Source organism: Salmo trutta, chromosome 3 (assembly GCF_901001165.1).
Source record: "Salmo trutta chromosome 3, fSalTru1.1, whole genome shotgun sequence".
Lineage (NCBI taxonomy): Eukaryota > Metazoa > Chordata > Actinopteri > Salmoniformes > Salmonidae > Salmo > Salmo trutta.
The window spans coordinates 36,065,909-36,087,020 of NC_042959.1; the positions used below are offsets into that span (position 1 = coordinate 36,065,909).

General features: G+C 40.4%; 1 protein-coding gene across 1 annotated transcript; it reads left to right on the plus strand.

The window, feature by feature from the left end:
* Positions 1 to 643: 643 nt before the first annotated feature.
* Positions 644 to 17,824, plus strand: LOC115174509 (putative monooxygenase p33MONOX). Its single transcript, XM_029733119.1, has 4 exons — positions 644 to 803; positions 15,236 to 15,449; positions 15,793 to 15,984; positions 16,237 to 17,824. Exons 3-4 carry the CDS (start codon positions 15,870 to 15,872, stop codon positions 16,443 to 16,445), a joined length of 324 nt encoding a protein of 107 aa, XP_029588979.1. The 5' UTR covers positions 644 to 803; positions 15,236 to 15,449; positions 15,793 to 15,869; the 3' UTR covers positions 16,446 to 17,824.
* The last annotated feature ends 3,288 nt before the right edge of the window (positions 17,825 to 21,112 follow it).

Here is a 21,112-nt window from a genome sequence, read left to right on the forward strand (position 1 = left end):
TGAGAAAAAAAATCGCAATGTATGGATTATTTTGTCTATAACAAATACTCAGATGAAACATATTGTGCTATTTATCACAGACGACTACTTCACTGTCAGTTTCTTGGCCTCTCTCCTCCTCACCAGTGTCATGATCAAAGATATGATCAAGAGCCTCACATATAGTATATCGATTGGTCATTGTGCTGCCACAGAATGAATTGTGAGCAAGGCCTCAAAAAAGCTTTATATACCAGAGCTGTGGGGTCTGGGAGAGGAAGTGGGTCCATCTGATGAATGGGCATGTGCCTGAACTCAATTTTATACACTAATTGTAGTCTCACCCATTCATTTCTAATGACTAGCCATTTTGACCGGGAACACCACAGGTGTACAAAAGTTAAATACAACACCCAAAACTCTATGAAAATCATCCAAATGAATTGTGTGTGTTCAGATGCCCTGTGTGGACAAAGTCATGGAACCTTATGACAATCAGGTTAAATTAACTACATTTTTTCAGAGAGAAATTCGACCGGAAGACAACAGGAGGATTAAAGAACTGTCTGCTCTACATTTGAGTGCTATTTGTGCTGTGCATGTTGCCAGGCAACACAGTTAAATGAGACGAGCCCACGTGTTTCTAAAACAGCCAATCAGAACACCTGTAACAAAGGGAGAATGAGGCCATTTTTAGGTTTGTAGCTACAATACACATTGTACCTCCGTGCTGTATTTGTTTATTACACTTGAAAACAACGAATAATGGATAAAATGAGAGAGTGGATTGGCCTGGAGAGTCAAAGAAATCTTCCCATGAAAAGGTATTTGATCTTAACCATATCTTGCTATTTGTCAAGGCCTAACAGTTGGCTAGTTAACCAACCTTTACGTAACGTCAACGTAGCTAATTTAGATAGCACAAAGTGTACCTCTTTACGTTTATTCTGCGGATATCGTATCAGGACAGCAAAGTAACGTTAGTTATTTTTGTAATCATTGTATGTTAAATAACGCTAACATCGTTTCCGTTAGTTTAAGCTTTTTTAGTTAGCCGACGTTTACTGCTGCTCAGGCTATAGACAGTTTGGTCCATGCAATATCCGCGTTTTCACTGGGCTAGCTAACGCGTTAGCTACTAGCTAGCTATGTTTGTATGGTTGTCGTCAAATAAACATTACACTAACGTTACATGGGTAACTTTAGGGAGTTGACTTGGTGGCAGCTTAGGGAGCTAGCTAAGCTGTTGTTTAGTTAGCCAACTCAAAAATACCTTGGCCTGTAACGCTTGCCAGCCAGCGGGGCAAGGGAGGAAGGAAATATATATATATATATGTGTACACAAGTGTGTGTATATATATATATATATGTGTGTGTGTGTGTGTGTGTGTGTGTGTGTGTGTGTATATATGTGTGTATATATACTGCTCAAAAATAAAGGGAACACTTAAACAACACATCCTAGATCTGAATAAAATAATTAATTTTATTAAATACTTTTATCTGTACATAGTTGAATGTGCTGACAACAAAATCACACAAAAATAATCAATGGAAATCCAATTTATCAACCCATGGAGGTCTAGATTTGGAGTCACACTCAAAATTAAAGTGGAAAACCACACTACAGGCTGATCCAACTTTGATGTAATGTCCTTTAAAACAAGTCAAAATGAGGCTCAGTAGTGTGTGTGGCCTCCACGTGCCTGTATGACCCCCCTACAACGCCTGGGCATGCTCCTGATGAGGTGGCGGATGGTCTCCTGAGGGATCTCCTCCCAGACCTGGACTAAAGCATCCGCCAACTCCTGGACAGTCTGTGGTGCAACGTGGCGTTGGTGGATGGAGCGAGACATGATGTCCCAGATGTGCACAATTGGATTCAGGTCTGGGGAACGGGCGGGCCAGTCCATTGCATCAATGCCTTCCTCTTGCAGGAACTGCTGACACACTCCAGCCACATGAGGTCTAGCATTGTCTTGCATTAGGAGGAACCCAGGGCCAACCGCACCAGCATATGGTCTCACAAGGGGTCTGAGGATCTCATCTCGGTACCAAATGGCAGTCAGGCTACCTCTGGCGAGCACATGGAGGGCTGTGCAGCCCCCCAAAGAAATGCCACCCCACACCATGACTGACCCACCGCCAAACCGGTCATGCTGGAGGATGTTGCAGGCAGCAGAACGTTCTCCACGGCGTCTCCAGACTCTGTCACGTCTGTCACGTGCTCAGTGTGAACCTGCTTTCATCTGTGAAGAGCACAGGGCGCCAGTGGCGAATTTGCCAATCTTGGTGTTCTCTGGCGAATGCCAAACGTCTTGCACGGTGTTGGGCTGTAAGCACAACCCCCACCTGTGGACGTCGGGCCCTCATATCACCCTCATGGAGTCTGTTTCTGACCGTTTGAGCAGACACATGCACATTTGTGGCCTGCTGGAGGTCATTTTGCAGGACTCTGGCAGTGCTTCTCCTGCTCCTCCTTGCACAAAGGCGGAGGTAGCGGTCCTGCTGCTGGGTTGTTGCCCTCCTACGGCCTCCTCCACGTCCCCTGATGTACTGGCCTGTCTCCTGGTAGCGCCTCCATGCTCTGGACACTACGCTGACAGACACAGCAAACCTTCTTGCCACAGCTCGCATTGATGTGCCATCCTGGATGAGCTGCACTACCTGAGCCACTTGTGTGGGTTGTAGACTCCGTCTCATGCTACCACTAGAGTGAAAGCACCGCCAGCATTCAAAAGTGACCAAAACATCAGCCAGGAAGCATAGGAACTGAGAAGTGGTCTGTGGTCCCCACCTGCAGAACCACTCCTTTATTGGGGGTGTCTTGCTAATTGCCTATAATTTCCACCTGTTGTCTATTCCATTTGCACAACAGCATGTGAAATGTATTGTCAATCAGTGTTGCTTCCTAAGTGGACAGTTTGATTTCACAGAAGTGTGATTGACTTGGAGTTACATTGTGTTGTTTAAGTGCTCCCTTTATTTTTTTGAGCAGTGTATATATATATATATATGTGTATGTGTGTGTGTGTGTGTATATATATGTGTGTGTGTGAATGTGTGTGTGTGTGTGTGTGTGTGTGTGTGTATATATTTATATGTGTGTGTGTGTGTATATGTGTGTGTGTGTGTGTGTGTGTGTATATATATATTTATATGTGTGTGTGTATATATGTGTGTGTATATATATGTGTGTGTGTGTGAATATATATGTGTGTGTGTGTGTGTGTGAATATATATATGTGTGTGTGTGTGTGTGTGTGTGTGTATATATATTTATATGTGTGTGTGTGTGTGTGTGTGTATATATATGTGTGTGTGTGTGTGTATATATATTTATATGTGTGTGTGTATATATGTGTGTGTATATATATGTGTGTGTGTGAATATATATATGTGTGTGTGTGTGTGTGTGTGTGTGTGTGTGTGTGTGTGTGTGTGTATACATACATACATACATACATACATACATACATACATACATACATACATACATACATAGATAGATAGATAGATAGATAGATAGATAGATAGATAGATACATACATACATACATACATACATACATACATACATACATACAAAGGACATTTGGGCTAGGGGGTACAATATCATATTACACAAGGACTTTAATTAAAACCTCTATGGGATCGGTGTCCCCTCCGCAGGACTGTTGAGCTAATGTGATTAGCATGAGGTTGTAAGTAACAAAAAATATCCCAGGACATAAGACATATCTGATATGGGCAGAAAGCTGAAATTCTTGTTAACCTCTCTAGGGAAGGTGGGACGAAATCGTCCCACCTACGTAACAGCCAGTGGAATCCTGTGGCGCGTTATTCAAATACCTTAGAAATGCTATTACTTCAATTTCTCAAACATATGACTATTTTACACCATTTTAAAGACAAGACTCTCGTTAATCTAACCACACTGTCCGATTTCAAAAAGGCTTTACAACGAAAGCAAAACATTAGATTATGTCAGCAGAGTACCCAGCCAGAAATAATCAGACACCCATTTTTCAAGCTAGCATATAATGTCACAAAAAACAAAACCATAGCTAAATGCAGCACTAACCTTTGATGATCTTCATCAGATGACACTTCTAGGACATTTATGTTATACAATACATGCATGCTTTGTTCAATCAAGTTCATATTTATATCAAAAACCAGCTTTTTACATTAGCATGTGACGTTCAGAACTAGCATACCCCCCACAAACTTCCGGTGAATTTACTAAATTACTCACGATAAACGTTCACAAAAAACATAACAATTATTTTAAGAATTATAGATACAGAACTCCTCTATGCACTCACTATGTCCGATTTTAAAATAGCTTTTCGGTAAAAGCACATTTTGCAATATTCTGAGTAGATAGCCCGGCATCAAAGGGCTAGCTATTTAGACACCCAGCAAGTTTAGCCCTCACCAAAGTCAGATTTACTATAAGAAAAATGTTATTACCTTTGCTGTTCTTCGTCAGAATGCACTCCCAGGACTTCTACTTCAATAACAAATGTTGGTTTGGTTCAAAATAATCCATAGTTATATCCAAATAGCGGCGTTTTGTTCGTGCGTTCAAGACACTATCCGAAAGGGTAAAGAAGGGTGACGCGCCCGACGCGTTTCGTGACAAAAAAATTCTAAATATTCCATTACCGTACTTCGAAGCATGTCAACCGCTGTTTAAAATCAATTTTTATGCAATTTTTCTCGTAAAAAAGCGATAATATTCCGACCGGGAATCTGTGTTTTAGCTCAAAGAGAGAGAAAATAAAAACATGAGGTCGCCCCGTGCACGCGCCTCAGTCTGATGGTCCTCTGATAGACCACTATCCAAACGCGCTAATGTTTTTCAGCCAGGGGCTGGAATTACATCATTCAGCTTTTTCCCGGGTTCTGGGAGCCGTAGGAAGTGTCACGTTACAGCAAAGATCCTCAGTTTTCAATAAACAGAGCCAAGAAGCCCAAGGAATGGTCAGAGAGGGCACTTCCTGTTTGGAATCTTCTCAGGTTTTTGCCTGCCATATGAGTTCTGTTATACTCACAGACACCATTCAAACAGTTTTAGAAACTTTAGGGTGTTTTCTATCCAAAGCCAATAATGATATGCATATTCTAGTTTCTGGGTAGTAGTAATAACGAAATTGAATCGGGTACGTTTTTTTATCCGGCTGTGTAAATACTGCCCCCTAGCCCTAACAGGTTAATCTAACTGCACTGTCCAATTTACATTAGGTTGCTATTACAGTGAAAGAATACCATGCTATTGTTTGTGGAGAGTGCACAATTATGAACTAGAAAATGTATTAATAAACCAATTGGGCACATTTGGGCTGTCTTGATACATTTTGAACAGATATGCAATGGTTCATTGGATTAGTCTAAAACTTTGCACATACACTGCTGCCATCTAGTGGGCAAAATCTAAATTGCGCTTGGGCTGGAATAAAGCATTATGGCATTTCTCTTGCATTTCAAAGGTGATGGTACACAAAAATTCTTGTTTTTTTTATTTGTATTATCTTTTACCAGATTTAATGTGTTATTCTCCTACGTTCATTTCACATTTCCACAAACTTCAAAGTGTTTCCTTTCAAATGGTATCAAGAATATGCATATCCTTGCTACAGGCAGTTAGATTTGAGAATGTCATTTTAGGTGACAATTGGGGGGGAAAAGGAGTCGGATCCTGTTAACTTCTATGGGCTAGGTGGGACGCTAGTGAAATATCAGGGTGGCAAATTCAAAAACAACAAAATGTCATAATTCAACTTACAACTATTTTACACCATTTTAAAAATACACTTCTCCTTGATGTAACCATATTGTCCAATTTCAAAAAGGCTTTACAGCGAAAGCAAAACATTAGACTATGTTAGGAGAGTATATAGACAAAAATAATCACACAGCCATTTTCCAAGCAAGGACATGTGTCAATAAAACCCATAACACAGCTAAATGAAGCACTAACCTTTGACGATCTTCATCAGATGACACTCCTAGGACATTATGTTACACAATACATGTATGTTTTGTTCGATAAAGTTCATATTTATATCCAAAAACAGCATTTTACATTGGCGCATGATGTTCAGAAAATGTATTCCCACCAAAACGTCCGGTGAATGTGCACATCAATTTACAAAAATACTCATCATAAACGTTGACAACATATATAACAATTATTTTAAGAATTATAAATATGCAACCGCTGTGTCAGATTTTAAAATTAGCTTTACAGGGAAAGCACATTTTTCAATATTCTGAATATGTAGCTCAGCCATCACGGTGAGGTATTCAGACACCCGCCAAGTTCGGGGCAACCTAAACTCAGAATTAGTATTATAAAAATTCTCTTACCTTTGCTGATCTTCGTCAGAATGCACTCCCAGGACTGCTACTTAGGGCTGGGCGATATGGACCAAAAGTCATATCCCGATATATTTAGGCTGAATATCGATATAAGATATATATCCCGATATTTTTTCCGCAAAGTGAGAGCAAATGTTCAGTCAAAGTCAAAGCCAGATATGACATGTCTCAAGTAGTTTTATTGAAACCGGCTATTTCAGTGAACAGTTGAAAAATCAAATGAATAAATAATAAACAGGGCTCTTCACCTGGTTCAGATTAAATGCTCAGCTGTTCAAATAACAATAACATGTAAACATAAACACTGTATAACAACAGGAGTACCTTTTTTGAAATCAAAGCTCCATAAGGTGCACATTTAAATAAATAAAAATATCTTAAACAAAAATAGCCTATAAAATAAAATAGGCCTATCTTTTTCTGAAATAAATATATATATTTATGAGAAGTCAACTTTTTTTTTGTTTGACAACTTTAAATGGCTTATTAAAATCAAATTACAGATTTCTTCTCCTTTCTAACAAATTCACAGATGCAAATAACAAACATTACAAAATAATAAAATATGACAAACCCTAGTAAGGGCAGCAATTATATATAAATAAAGAACAAAATAAAGTGCTCAGTTTGAGAAAATGTTTTTTAAACATCAGAGATTACCATTTGCTTTTTGTTAACTCAATTTCTTATCTGAACAGCCTCAGTCTGTTTCTTGTGCAACTGGTTATCAACTCAATAAACATTTTCCCCCTCTTTTTTTACTTTGATAAACAGTAATGCTGTCTTGAGGTAGTCATTAGGCACTGCGGGAAAATGAAGTTTGCAGTGAGCTTTGTTTTGGGGCTGGAGCTTTTTCGGGTTGTCGACGGCTTGCGGCTGAGGCTTCTGCAGCGCGCAGTTTCACACACTCTTCGTATTGCAATTTGTGCCACTGTTTTAGGTGGTGAAAAAGATTTGTAGTGCTTCCACCCCTGGCTGTAACTTTTTTATGGCACTGCCTACATATAACGTGATTTTGGCAGCCCATTCTTGCATAATCAATGCTTGGAGTTTGTCAGAATTTGTGGGGTTTTGTTTGTCCACCCGCCTCTTGAGGATTGACCACAAGTTCTCAATCGGATTAAGGTCTGTGGAGTTTCCTGGCCATGGAGCAAAAATATCGATGTTTTGTTCCCCGAGCCACTTAGTTATCACTTTTGCCTTATGGCAAAGTGCTCCATCATGCTGGAAAAGGCATTGTTCATCACCAAACTGTTCCTGGATGGTTGGGAGAAGTTGCTCTCGGAGGATGTGTTGGTACCATTCTTTATTCATGGCTGGGTTCTTCGGCAAAATTGTGAGTGAGCCCACTCCCTTGGCTGAGAAGCAACCCCACACATGAATGGTCTTAGGATGCATTACTGTTGGCATGACACAGGACTGATGGTAGCGCTCACCTTGTCTTCTCCGGACAAGCTTTTTTCCGGATGCCCCAAACAATTGGAAAGGGGATTCATCAGAGAAAATGACTTTACCCCAGTCCTCAGCAGTCCAATCCCTGTACCTTTTTGCAGAATATCAGTCTGTCCCTGATGTTTTTCCTGGAGAGAAGTGGCTTCTTTGCTGCTCTTCTTGATACCAGGCCATCCTCCAAAAGTCTTTGCCTCACTGTGCATGCAGATGCACTCACACCTGCCTGCTGCCATTCCTGAGCAAGCTCTGTACTGGTGGTGCCCCGATCCCACAGCTGAATCAACTTTAGGAGACGGTCCTGGCGCTTGCTGGACTTTCTTGGGCGCCCTGAAGCCTTCTTCACAACAATTGAACCACTCTCCTTGAAGTTCTTGATGATCCGATAAATGGTTGATTTAGGTGCAATCTTACTGGCAGCAATATCCTTGCCTGTGAAGCCCTTTTTGTGCAAAGCAATGATGACGACACGTGTTTCCTTGCAGGCAACCATGGTTGACAGAGGAAGAACAATGATTCCAAGCACCACCCTCCTTTTGAAGCTTCCAGTCTGTTATTCGAACTCAATCAGCATGACAGAGTGATCTCCAGCCTTGTCCTCGTCAACACTCACATCTGTGTTAACGAGAGAATCACTGACATGATGTCAGCTGGTCCTTTTGTGGCAGGGCTGAAATGCAGTGGAAATGTTTTTGGGGGATTCAGTTCATTAGCATGGCAAAGAGGGACTTTACAATGAATTGCAATTCATCTGATCACTCTTCATAACATTCTGGAGTATATGCAAATTGCCATCAAACAAACTGAGGCAGCAGACTTTGTGAAAATTAATATTTGTGTCATTCTCAAAACTTTTGGCCACGACTGTAGTAATCAATAATTTAGCTACATTTCTGTGAACTGTCTTGTGCAAGTTTTAAATTGACACAAAGGTGTCAACTAGAAATGACCTGCAGGGATTTGTAGAATTGCACGAAATCTGAGCGTAAGTGGAGCTGAATAAATTGATAAAAGTCACCTTGTCCGAGATAGACATAGTTATTAAAACGTCATGCCAGGGTAAGCCTACACGAAACACAGACCTTATTTTAAGTGTTTCTAAAATTCCCTATGGAAAAAATTAATGGTGGGAAAATGATTGGAACCATTTCCCTGTTTGACCGCTAGGTTTTATGGGTATTATGAAACCTCCACTGTGGGGCTCTATTACCATTACTCCTGAAGGTCCAAGGACTCTGACAGCCAAATACTCCATCGAAACGTGAATCGATTCTCAATTGCGATACGGTTCTGGGAACATAAAGCCCTTTACTTTCATGTCACATCAAAATAATTTCACAATTGCAAAATGCACACTTACTGTCCACCGTTTTAACCAGATTTATCACAGTTGCAGACAAAGTATTTTTCAGTGACAACACGTTTCTGGCAGCCTCCTTTTGTTACACACAGGCAATGTTCCCGCAAATATTTTGGCACGGAGCAAATTTCAGCCAACTTGAATGTTGTGAAAATTCTGTGTAACTTCCGGCGTAGGTTTACTGGGAACGCTGAGGCTGTACCCGCTTTAAGTAAGTTAACAGGGGTCAAGTAGGCTACCGAAGCTTTTTGTTCATAATGTAGGCCTACCATAGTGGCCTTTCATCAAAAACAATGGAGAAAATTAATCCCATAACATTTTAACATGGAATTTGCTGTTCTATCGTTCAGCCTACATTAGCAGCCAATGTGTGGTGTTCAATGTAGGCCTACATTCCATTAGACTTTTGAAAAAATCATACAGGGCTTGACATTAACCTGTTAATACACTTGTCCTTCAGACAAGGAGGTGACTGAAAATGTTGTTTGATGCAAGAAACCACTTTACAAAATAAAAAGTATTATTCTCATACCATTATTACAGAGAATCAGGCAAATTATGCTACCTTCTGCCTGTTGGCTACTTAGCTTATTCATGTCTGTCTCAAAATACACCACTGCCCCTTTAAGACAAAAAAAAAGGTTATTTACCTGATTTGCTTTTCAAAAGTGTCTAGAAATGCCAATGTTTTGTGCTCTTGTAGGAAGCAACACTCCCCCAATGCTGACTACAAATTATTTATAACTAAGCTATTACCTCACTAACAAAGGATATGTACAAATGTGCACACGTTGCTACATGTAGCTTTTGCTTTGATCTCAAAACAGGCATGACCGCTCATGCTATAAAAAGTCCAGTTCAAAGTGAATGGCACAGATCCATATATGGCAATGGTCTATTTGTATATAGGCCTACTGCAGCTCTGGTTGTTATGGCGCACCGGTCTGTGAAGATTACGGACCTGAGTGGTGTCTGTCAATGCAATAGAATCCTACTCTGATGCGTTCTGCCCACAACAAAATCTCTTGCATAGTTTTTGTTTTGGTATGTTGCATTGATAGTGGCTAATATTGCATTGATTCGATCACAATTGCAACAGTGAAGGGAAACGTTGAGTTTTAATTAATGGGGAAAACTCTAGAAAGTTCAAAGTTCAGTCTCGTGCTTCTCTGCAATATTTCTTCTGCACGGTAGTCACGGTGGAGCTGCGAGCCCGCATGCCGCTTAGAGGGAACATTGCACACAGGTGTTCGGAGCATGCTAGATAGCTAATTAATACAGGTGGTCCCTCTTGTCTTCCGTCGGTCTTCTGGAAACAAGTGCTGTAACATGGATATATGGACGTGTGGGAACTAACCCTATAAAGTAGGGATGCACCGATATGACATTTTTGAATACCGATAACCAATATTTACAATTTTTGCCCCAGTGACTCTAGATGGCTGGGTTACAATATGACTGCCCATTTACAATTTTTAACATTTGGGGGAGGTGTTTCTTCACAAAGTGGATGTGCTAGGCTTTGTCACGAGTCTGTTTCTTTTTTCGTCTACAATGTGTGAAGCTGCACTGAAAAGCCGCTCACTGTCCACACCAGTAAAGGGAGCACCAAGATATTTGCGCGCAGCTTTAGCTAGGATGGGGAAACGGTGCTTGTTACTTCTCCAGTATCCAAGTGAATCTTCATTCCTGGGAATAGAAGGTTGTGTCAGGTATCTGCAAATAATGGGAAGGGGGGGGGGGTTAGTGCGTGTAATACAACATATTGCATTATTCTTGCATTCCAAAGTATCATTAGGCATAGGTCTACATTGGCAAATGTTGGCCGATGTAGTAGCAGAAAATGAAAATACAACGCGTATCTCTGAGACACACACACACTGACATAACTTATTTTGTTGGCATTTACGTACAGTTGAAGTCAAAGTTTACATACACCTTTGTCAAATACATTTAAACTCAGTTTTTCACAATTCCTGATATCTAATCCTAGTAAAAATTCCCTTTCTTAGGTCAGTTAGGATCACCACTTTATTTTAAGAATGTGAAATGTCAGAATAATAGTGGAGAGTGATTTATTTCTGCTTTTATTTATTTCATCACATTCCCAGTGGGTCAGAAGTTTACATACACTCAATTAGTATTTGGTAGCATTGGCTAAATTGTTTAACTTGGGTCAAACATTACGGGTAGCCTTCCACAATAAGTTGGGTGAATTTTGGTCCGTTCTTCCTGACAGAGCTGGTGTAACTGAGTCAGGTTTGTAGGCCTCCTTGCTCGCACGTGCTTTTTCAGTTCTGCCCACAAATTACCTATAGGATTGAGGTCAGGGCTTTGTGATGGCCACTCCAATACCTTGACTTTGTTGTCCTTAAGCCATTTTGCCACAACTTTGGAAGTATGCTTGGGGTCAATGTCCATATGGATGACCCATTTGTGACCAAGCTTTAACTTCCTGACTGATGTCTTGATATGTTGCTTCAATATATCCACATAATTTTCCTCCGTCATGATACCATCTATTTTGTGAAGTGCACCAGTCCCTCCTGCAGCAAAGCACCCCCACAACATGATGCTGCCACCCCTTCCTCCAAACATAATGATGGTCATTATGGCCAAACAGTTAGTTCTATTTTTGTTTCATCAGACCAGAGGACATTTCTCCAAAAAGTACGATCTATGTCCCCATGTGCGTTTACAAACTGTAGTCTCTTTTTTTTATGGCGGTTTTGGAGCAGTGGCTTCTTCCTTCTTGAGCGGCCTTTCAGGTTATGTCGATATAGGACTCGTTTTACTGTTGATATAGATACTTTTGTACCTGTTTCCTCCAGGATCTTTACAAGGTCCTTTGCTGTTGTTCTAGGATTGATTTGCACTTTTCGCACCAAAGTACGTTCATCTCTAGGAGACAGAACACGGCTCCTTCCTGAGCGGTATGACGGCTGCGTGATCCCATGGTGTTTATACTTACGTACTATTGTTTGTACAGCTGAACATGGTACCTTCAGGCATTTGGAAATTGCTCCGAAGGATGAACCAGACTTGTGAAGGTCTACAATCTTTTTTCTGAGGTCTTGGCTGATTTTCTTTAGATTTTTCCATGATGTCAAGCAAAGAGGCACTGAGTATGAAGGTAGGCCTTGAAATACATCCACAGACAAGTTTTAATGACTCCAACCTAAGTGTATGTAAACTTCCGACTTCAACTGTATGTCCCCATTACCAGTAAAACATAATCAAAACCTATTTATTTCACTTACTTGCTGTTTCATTCATTTGTTCAGTCATTTCATTCTCAACCAGGATTTCATCATACAGTGAAGTTTCAGCTCTGTCTGTCCGTGGCCTCTTCTGTCGTGGGTCCTCTTCCTCAGTGCTCACTGTCCGTTTCCATCTTGTCCAGCTGTGTCTGTAACATTTCACGTAAACCCTGTTTCTTGTCTGCATTGAAGAAGCGATCCTTGTACTTAGCATCGAGCATGGTGGCGACACAGTAAAGAGGCGCAGAGAGAATGCCACCGAATCGCTTGTTCACAGCCTCTAGTAGAGTACTTTTGCAATCTGTGTCGGCAGTTTTGTTGATCAGGTGTTTCAATGCCATAAGGGGGTACTACGTCTGCTGCAGACGCAGTTGATGAGCTTATTTCTCGAGTCAGTTGTTTGATTGGAGCTAGGAGTGTGTTCATGTTTTCAATGACAGTCCACTGGTTTGTACTGATTATTGCAGATAACTCATAGACAGCTGCGTACCCGCCAAGCACTCGTTTTTGTTCCAGCAGGTTCTCCATGTAAAAAGTACTGTTCCATCGGGTGGAAACGTCTTGCTTAAGCCTTTTCGTTTTCACTCCAAGCTGCTCCTGTATTGCTTGCAGGTGGCTGTATGCTAGCTGTGAATGTTTAAAATGACCCACTATCTTCCTACCTGTTGCCACTATGTCAGATATGCTGCGTTGGGCCAAAACACCTTCGTTCACAGCCAGTTGCAGCGTGTGTGCCATGCATGGCAAACTGGCGACTCCGCATTCTTCCGAAGCCTTTGTCATGTTACGTGCATTATCATGTAGCACAGCGTGTACTTTGTTCTTGGGGATTTTCAAAGTTTCAAACATGTTCTCAAATGCCATTGAAGGTGTGTGTCATTTCAACGTTCTGTTTATTTGTAAATTGTTTCTCACTGATATGAAAGATAAGGTCCTTTATGCTTCCAAAACCCGTACCGCAAGCGATGCGTGTTACTGTTCAGACGGAGTGCCTGGGATCTGAAACTCCCCCATACAGATGACATCTTCGTCACCAAGACTCTTCTGTAATGTAATGGAACTGAGAGTCATGATCAAGGGCTAAATGGTTGTATGACATCAAAATGTGGTCCCCAACCGGCTGGTGCTGTGCTGAACACCAGATTTGGTGTTCCAAAGTTCCAAAGATGTTTGGGTCTTGTGCTGACACCCTAGAAGAAACCTCTAGATAGTTTTCTCTGCTCCTAACAGTCTAAGAGAGAACAGTGTATACGCTGCATTCGAATGATGAGCACTACAGTGATCAGAACTCGAAGGGAAAGGATTGCAACAGTGAGGACAGACTGAGAATGCAGGAGCATAGTACACACAGAAGTATGGCATATTCATCCCAACATTCCCAGAAGGAATGTAGAATGATGGAACATAGAGAATATCGTTCCAGAGATAGTAATAACCAAAATCAACAGACTCAAAAAGGTAAGATTGGAGCTTGGGTAGCATTGCTTTTTCACTAGCCTGTCATGGCTCTATGGATTTCATTAGCTGGGAAACTCTAGATAGGAGACTAGGCTGAGTCTTCTGGGAATATTGATAACTAGCTGGGAAACCTTATTTGACTCTGGGTACCCTGCTATGGATTATATAGGGAATAGGGGTTGTTTGGTGACAGGTCTTGACTTTGTGCTGGTGGGTGCAGGACAGGTGTGGTCTGCCTGTCTATGATTTGGCCTGGGGAAAACACTCCCTGGCTTGATGCCTCTGAGTTATATGCTTATGTATAATGAAAATACGTGGCATGCAGTGATCATATAATTTTGGACTGACGAGCAGTGGTGGAAAAATTACAGAATTATCATACTTGCGTTAAAGTAAAGATACCTTAATTGAAAATTAGAAAAAGTAAAACTCACCCAGTAAAATACTACTTGAGTAAGTCTAAAAGTATTTGGGTTTAAATATACTTAAGTATCAAACGTAAATGTAATTGCTAAAATATACTAAAAGTATAAATCATTTCAAACTCCTTATATAAAGCAAGTCATGTTTTTTATTTTATTTTTACGAATAGCCAGGGGCATGCTCCAACACTCAGACATCATTTACAAACAAAGCATGTGTTTAGTGAGTCCGTCAGATCAGAGGCAGTAGGGATGACCAGGGATGTACTCTTGATAAGTGTGTGAATCAGACCATTTTCCTGTCCTGCTAAGCATTCAAAAGGGCACGAGTACTTTTGGGTGTCAGGGAAAATGTATAAAGTACATTATTTCCTTTAGGAATGTAGTGAAATAAAAGTAAAAGTTGTCAACAATATAAATAGTAAAGTACAGACACCCTAAAAAACTACTTAAGTAGTACTTTCAAGTATTTTTACTTAAGTACTCTTTACCACTGCTGACAAGAATGTTATTCCTGCATAGAGAGGGGTCTTAGAAGGTCATTAGTCTGGGCACCAGTCAAATGGACTTTGTGAAGCCTGGTGGGCCACCAGATAATCTGTTTAGTGGCCCCCTTAGGTTAATCACTCATCTCTCGCACTGACTGCGGTCAACAGTTTCCAAATATCCTTAGTTTGATGCAAAAACAAATGTTGATGGGGGAAACAGGCCAAACTGGTCTTTGGTTTGTGTGTTTACGTGGCCCATCATTTGACCTGCCTCAATGTCACAATCTTGCTCTGGGTCTCGTCATTTGGGTGGGTGTATGTGTGTCTTTACCATGCAAAACGCATGCCTCTCGCTCCCTCATGGGCTGAAGACAAGAGTGCTACTGAACAACACATTTCTAAGCTGCATCTTTATACCTCTTTGTCTCTGCAGAAGCTGAGAATGCCAAGCGGGGACTTCAAGGAGGACAGGCTTACGACATCAGCTCAATCCACCCCTTGTGGCACCCCTTCCAGCACCCCTTGTGGCACCCCTTCCAGCACCCCGTCTGTCACCCCCTACCTACCTGGGGCGGCAGGTATCCTAGTGGTTAGAGCGTTGGACTAGTAACCGAAAGGTTGCAAGATCGAATCCCCAAGCTGACAAGGTACAAATCTCTCGTTCTGCCCCTGAACAAGGCAGTTAACCCACTGTTCCTAGGCCGTCATTGAAAATAAGAATTTGTTCTTAACTGACTTGCCTAGTAAAATAAAGGTAAAATATATATTTATTTTTTTAAACCCAGCATCAGCCCCCACCCCTCACCGATACTAACCGCAAGTATGCATCAAATGGCTGTTTTTGGCTATTTTGGAATAGATCCTGTAGTAGAATAGACGTCCACTCCCCTCTGAATGAGCACTAGATTCAAATATGACTCATATTTTCAGATGGCACATTAGGTACAATTGTTCCATGTCTCTAATAGCTTTGTTTGTGTGGGCATGCAGGAGCTGGTTCAACAGCCAGAGTCTTGTACCATTTCTCGCTGCCGCAGAGCTCAGTAGTCCTAACCTCCAGCCCTGAAATGGGAGGCAACGAGGGAGGAGGTGGAGCGGGAGGGGAGAGGTGGAGCTTATTTGGAACTTCTCGCCCAGTAGTACAGAAGTCCACTACTGACCCCGGTTCAGAAACCAACACAGGTAAGAAATCAGTCTCTCAGGAGTTTCAATTATTAGGACTGTTGGCCGAGCTTTCTTTGTTTAAAAAAAAAAAAAAAAGTGAGAAGGGATCTAAGAATAGACTTTGTGTTCCCAAGAGAGAATGTGTGAATAAGTCTTCTATAGTCATGGTCAAGTCAGCATTTCGGATTCTAAAAAATAGTTTTTGCTTTGATGATGCTATACCTTTTTGTCAGGTGCGTTAACATTCTTGTCTCCTCTGCTCTTCCTCAGGCTTCACACTAAAGTCATACTTTGGCGTGCAGAAGTCTAACACCATGGAGGGCATCAAGACCCAGGTCAACCTCATGGTGGATGACCCTGCCAAGTTCAACCCCCCCAAGATCGAGATCAGCAGCATCGAGGGCAACAGACCCCTCCAGACCCGCCCACACAAACTCAAACCCCGGGACATGAACGTCCTGACACCATCTGGATTCTGATACCCTTGCCTCCCTGTTGGCCAGTAGCAGGTCTCCTACCCTCTTCTGTCTCCTAAGCCTCCTCAGCTTCTGTGGAACACCGAGATGGAGAAGATGGAGGACGAGCTACAGAACTATATCCCCATATTCCCTGAACCCTGATGTTTTATATGACCCTATGCCTGCTCCCCCCACTTCTCCTCAATTAAAGCACCAAATGGAGCATTTCCATTCACCTCGCTTCAAGAGGGTCACATTTTTGGAGGGGTGCTTTGTCATGCCCTGTTGTCGCCTGCTTCTCAGTGATGTCATGAGATAGAAATTGTGGTTTTGATGTCTCATGAGTGCCCTGTTTGGTGCAAAACCCCCAAGCTCATTACATTTAACTCACTTTCACTTAAAGCACTGTACAGTACCCAGCCAATGTCATTTCACTCAACTATACTCAATCACCTCTGACGCTTTATTTTAATTTCAATTTTAACAAATTTAACAGTGAGTGTGGTTTTACTGACGTTGTGCCTAAGCTTGCTTCTGGCATCTTGCTCACATCAGTTGACATTTTGTTTTATTTGAAAGATGAGTGGCTACTGCTAACCTGGATTATTTGTATTTGTTTTTCTTCATAACATCCAGATTTTGTTTGTTATTAGTATTTAAGTGTCATGATATTTGTCATACCAGTCTGTAATGCTTTAAGAATATATTGATATGAAGTACAATGCATTGAAATTGTCATTTTAAAAGCTTTTTTTATATGGACTATTATTTTAGAATGAATACGGTTTTGTTTTTGCAAGATGTTCCAAGATGAATTCCAATAACTATAGCTTGGTCCACTGATTTTGGCTGTAAATAATTTCAACACTAACAAAAGTATTCCAATGTTTCTGGTTAATTATTTATCTTAATTGCTAACTTTAAAGGGCCGGCTCCCCCATATGAAAGTCACTTAAATTTGACTGGTACTGTATGTGTTTATGATCCAGCTTTCGTCTAAGAATTAAATGGTGTTTTGGGATGGGGTTACTAGCTAGTGTATTTTACGTCGCACAGTAGTATAACATCCCACATTAGATTTTTTTTGTCACATACACCAGATAGGTGCAGGTAAATGTGTTGTTTTATATTGTCAGCCATAGTACGTTATCCCAGGAGCAAGTTAGGGTTAAGTGCTTTGCTCAAGGGCACATTGGCAGATTTTACACCTTGTCAGTTCGGCTATTCGAACTATCGACCTTTCGGTTAATGGCCCAACCGCTAGGATACCTGCCTTCATTAGAAAACACTGTTGGGTTAAAAATAAAAGTTGTGAAAATGTTGCTGATTTGACCATTACATCTTATGGACACTAGATGGCACAAGAAGCTCTGAGGGTGAAATAAAGAGGACTAAAGATATTATTGTTGGTGAGTCTCATGAATTTATTACGTTCAGTGTTTTTAACCTTGTTCGAGAGGATCAAAACTCTTATGTATCATGGGTAAATTGTGATCGACTGACGGATCTACAAATAATGAGTAGTGATTTGTAGATCAGGCAGTCACAATTTTCCCATGATTCATCAAGGTTTTGATGGTCTCAAACACAGCCATTGAATTCGTTGCAATAGTTTAAAAGGATTCTGTATTGCCAGCACATTCTAAAGGCAATATCAACAATACCACTCAACCAACGTTCCCTCAAATTTTTTCCGGCACTGCAAATTTCAGGTCTGCTGAGCGCAAACTTGAATGTTGTAAAAATTCTGTGCGAGTTTACTGTGATCACAGGCTGTACATGCTTTAAGTTAGTTTTAACAGTGACCATGTAGGCTACTGTGGCTATTTGATCATAATGTAGGCCAGCCAAACTCAACTGGTGGTCCGAGTCCAGACCCAGAGAAGGGTCAATCCGGACTGACATCTTACTTTTTTATTTAAGTACATTTTTTAGACCACTTTCCAAAAAAAATACCAGGTGCAGCAGACACAATTGTCTTTCTCTCTCGACGCAACGCCCACCTCTACTAGTGCCCCTTCTAATCCAATCACGTGGATATATGCAAATACGAGAGGCAGCGTCTTACCCAATCACATCACTCCAAATATCCTTTGTGGAACCTTGCAAAATGTTTGTATTTTTTATTTAAAAATAATAATTTAATAACAACATCAATACAGGAAGTATATGTGGGAACACAAATGTGTGTATATATAAATAATATACAAATGACAATTGGGCTAGGGGGTACAATATCACATTACACAAGGACCATAAGGGACATACACTTATTATTCTAACAGCTTTTTTGTTAGAGTATTTAATTGTCTTAAAATACAGTTCAATTTCTTTTTGTAAGGTAAGAAAATGTGGTGTTTTGTTGTTGAAATTTGACCAAAAGAATAATGAAATGAATTACATAAAAATGTTTCAGCTTATTTCTATCGTAGGTAAAGAATCCAAGCAGTACATCTCTCCACAATAGTGTAAGATCTTCATAAATGTGTTCAATTATAAATCTACTGATGTCTTGCCACAGTTTTCTTGAATGAATACAATTCCCAAAAATATGCAACACTGTTTCTGGGTGGTCATTACAAAAGGAACAATTTGAGTTGATGTTTTCCTTAAACCTGTTGAGGACAGACGTTCCGCCAGCGGGACCCCTAGCCAACAGCCAATGGGATAGCAGGGCGCGAAATACAAAACATCAAAAATCGAATAATTCAAATTTCTCAAAAATATGACTATTTTACACCATTTTAAAGATACACTTCTCCTTAATGCAACCACTTTGTCCGATTTCAAAAAGGCTTTATAGCGAAAGCAAAACATTAGATTATGTTAGCACACCACCTAAACAAGAAAAGCCACACAGCCATTTTCCTAGCAAGGAGAGGCGTCACAAAAACCAGAAATACAGCTAAAATTAAGCACTAACCTTTGACGATCTTCATCAGATGACCCTCCTAGGACATCATGTTACACAATACATGTATGTTTTGTTCGATCAAGTTCATATTTATATCCAAAAAACCCATTTTACATTGGCGCGTGATGTTCAGAAAATGTTTGCCTCCCAAAACTTCCAGTGAATGTGCACATTAATTTACAGAAATACTCGTCAACGTTGACAAAATATATAACAATTATTAAAAGAATTATAGATATACTACTCAATGCAACCGCTGTGTCAGATTTTAAAATAGCTTTTTGGCGAAAGCACATTGTTCAATATTCTGAGTACAGAACTCAGCCATCAATGCAAGCTATACAGCTACCTGCCAAGTCATGGCATCAATAAAACTCTAAATTAGTGTTATAAATCTTTCCTTACCTTTGCTGATCTTCGACAGAATGCACTCCCACTTCCACAAGAAATGTTCATTTGTTCGATAAAGTCCATCATTTATGTCCAAATACCTCCGTTTTGTTGGCGCGTCCAGAACACTATTCCAAAGGCACGATGCGGGAGTGCAAATAAATAGACGAAAAGCTCAAAAGTTCCATTACCGTTTGTAGAAACATGTCAAACGATGTTTACAATCAATCCTGAGGGTGTTTTTAACATAAAAAGTCGATAATATTCCAACCGGACAATAGCGTATTCATTACAGAAGAAAAATAAAAAATGCTTGCCATGCGGGAATGCGCATGCAGTAACTTCATGGCCTCTGACAGTCCACTGCTTGAACCGGCTGTTATTCCCTCAAAATTCACCATAGAAGCCTCAAACAACTTTATAAAGACTGTTGACATCTAGTGGAAGCCTTAGGAAGTGCACAATGACCCCACAGACACTGTAGTTTAAATAGGCAATGGTTTGAAAGACTACAAGTGTCAGATCTCCTACTTCCTGGTTGGATTTTTCTCAGGTTTTTGCCTGCCATATGAGTTCTGTTATACTCACAGACATCATTCAAACAGTTTTAGAAACATCAGATAGTTTTCTATCCAAATCTACTAATAATATGCAAATATTTGACTCTGGGCCCGAGTATTAGGCAGATTACTCTGTTCACGCTTTTCATCCAAAAGTGAAAATACTGCCCCCTATACCTTAACAGTTAAACTTCTTCATATAGTGGTTGGCAGGATAATATTTATGAATAATTTTAAAGGAAACTTCCTTAATTTTGTTAAAAAGTACATATGTGTGTGGCAACATCCAAACTTTTTTCCAACAGATATTATCTATAAATCCATTCCAATAAGGCATGACATAAGTTATAGGTACAACATCCTGCTGAAACAAGGTTCGTATCGCTCTGTTGTTGAATGGACCAAAAGAGAAACAAATCTTTCCTACTGAGGAGTCAACAGGGTCAATGGAAGGTAGGTTCTGAGGGTCAGGTCTTGACACGTTTCTGAATAATAAAGCAACACCTGAGGGAATGGCATCTAAAACAATTGCGAAATCTTTAGGTGTTACAGGGACCTTGTAAAGTGATAAGAATTCCTTATAACTAAGTAAACTAACCTCTGCATTTACCAGTTGGCTTACCAATAGGATATTATTTCGGAACCAATATTCTAAAAACAAAGTATTTTTATACAATATATCCCAATTGTATAAAAATACTAATTTGATTTTAGAATATTGTTTCCGAAATAATATCCTATTGGTGAGGTGTCACTACAGACCCTGGTTTGATTTCAGGCTGTATCACAACCGGCCATGGTTGGGAGTCCCATAGGGCGGCGCA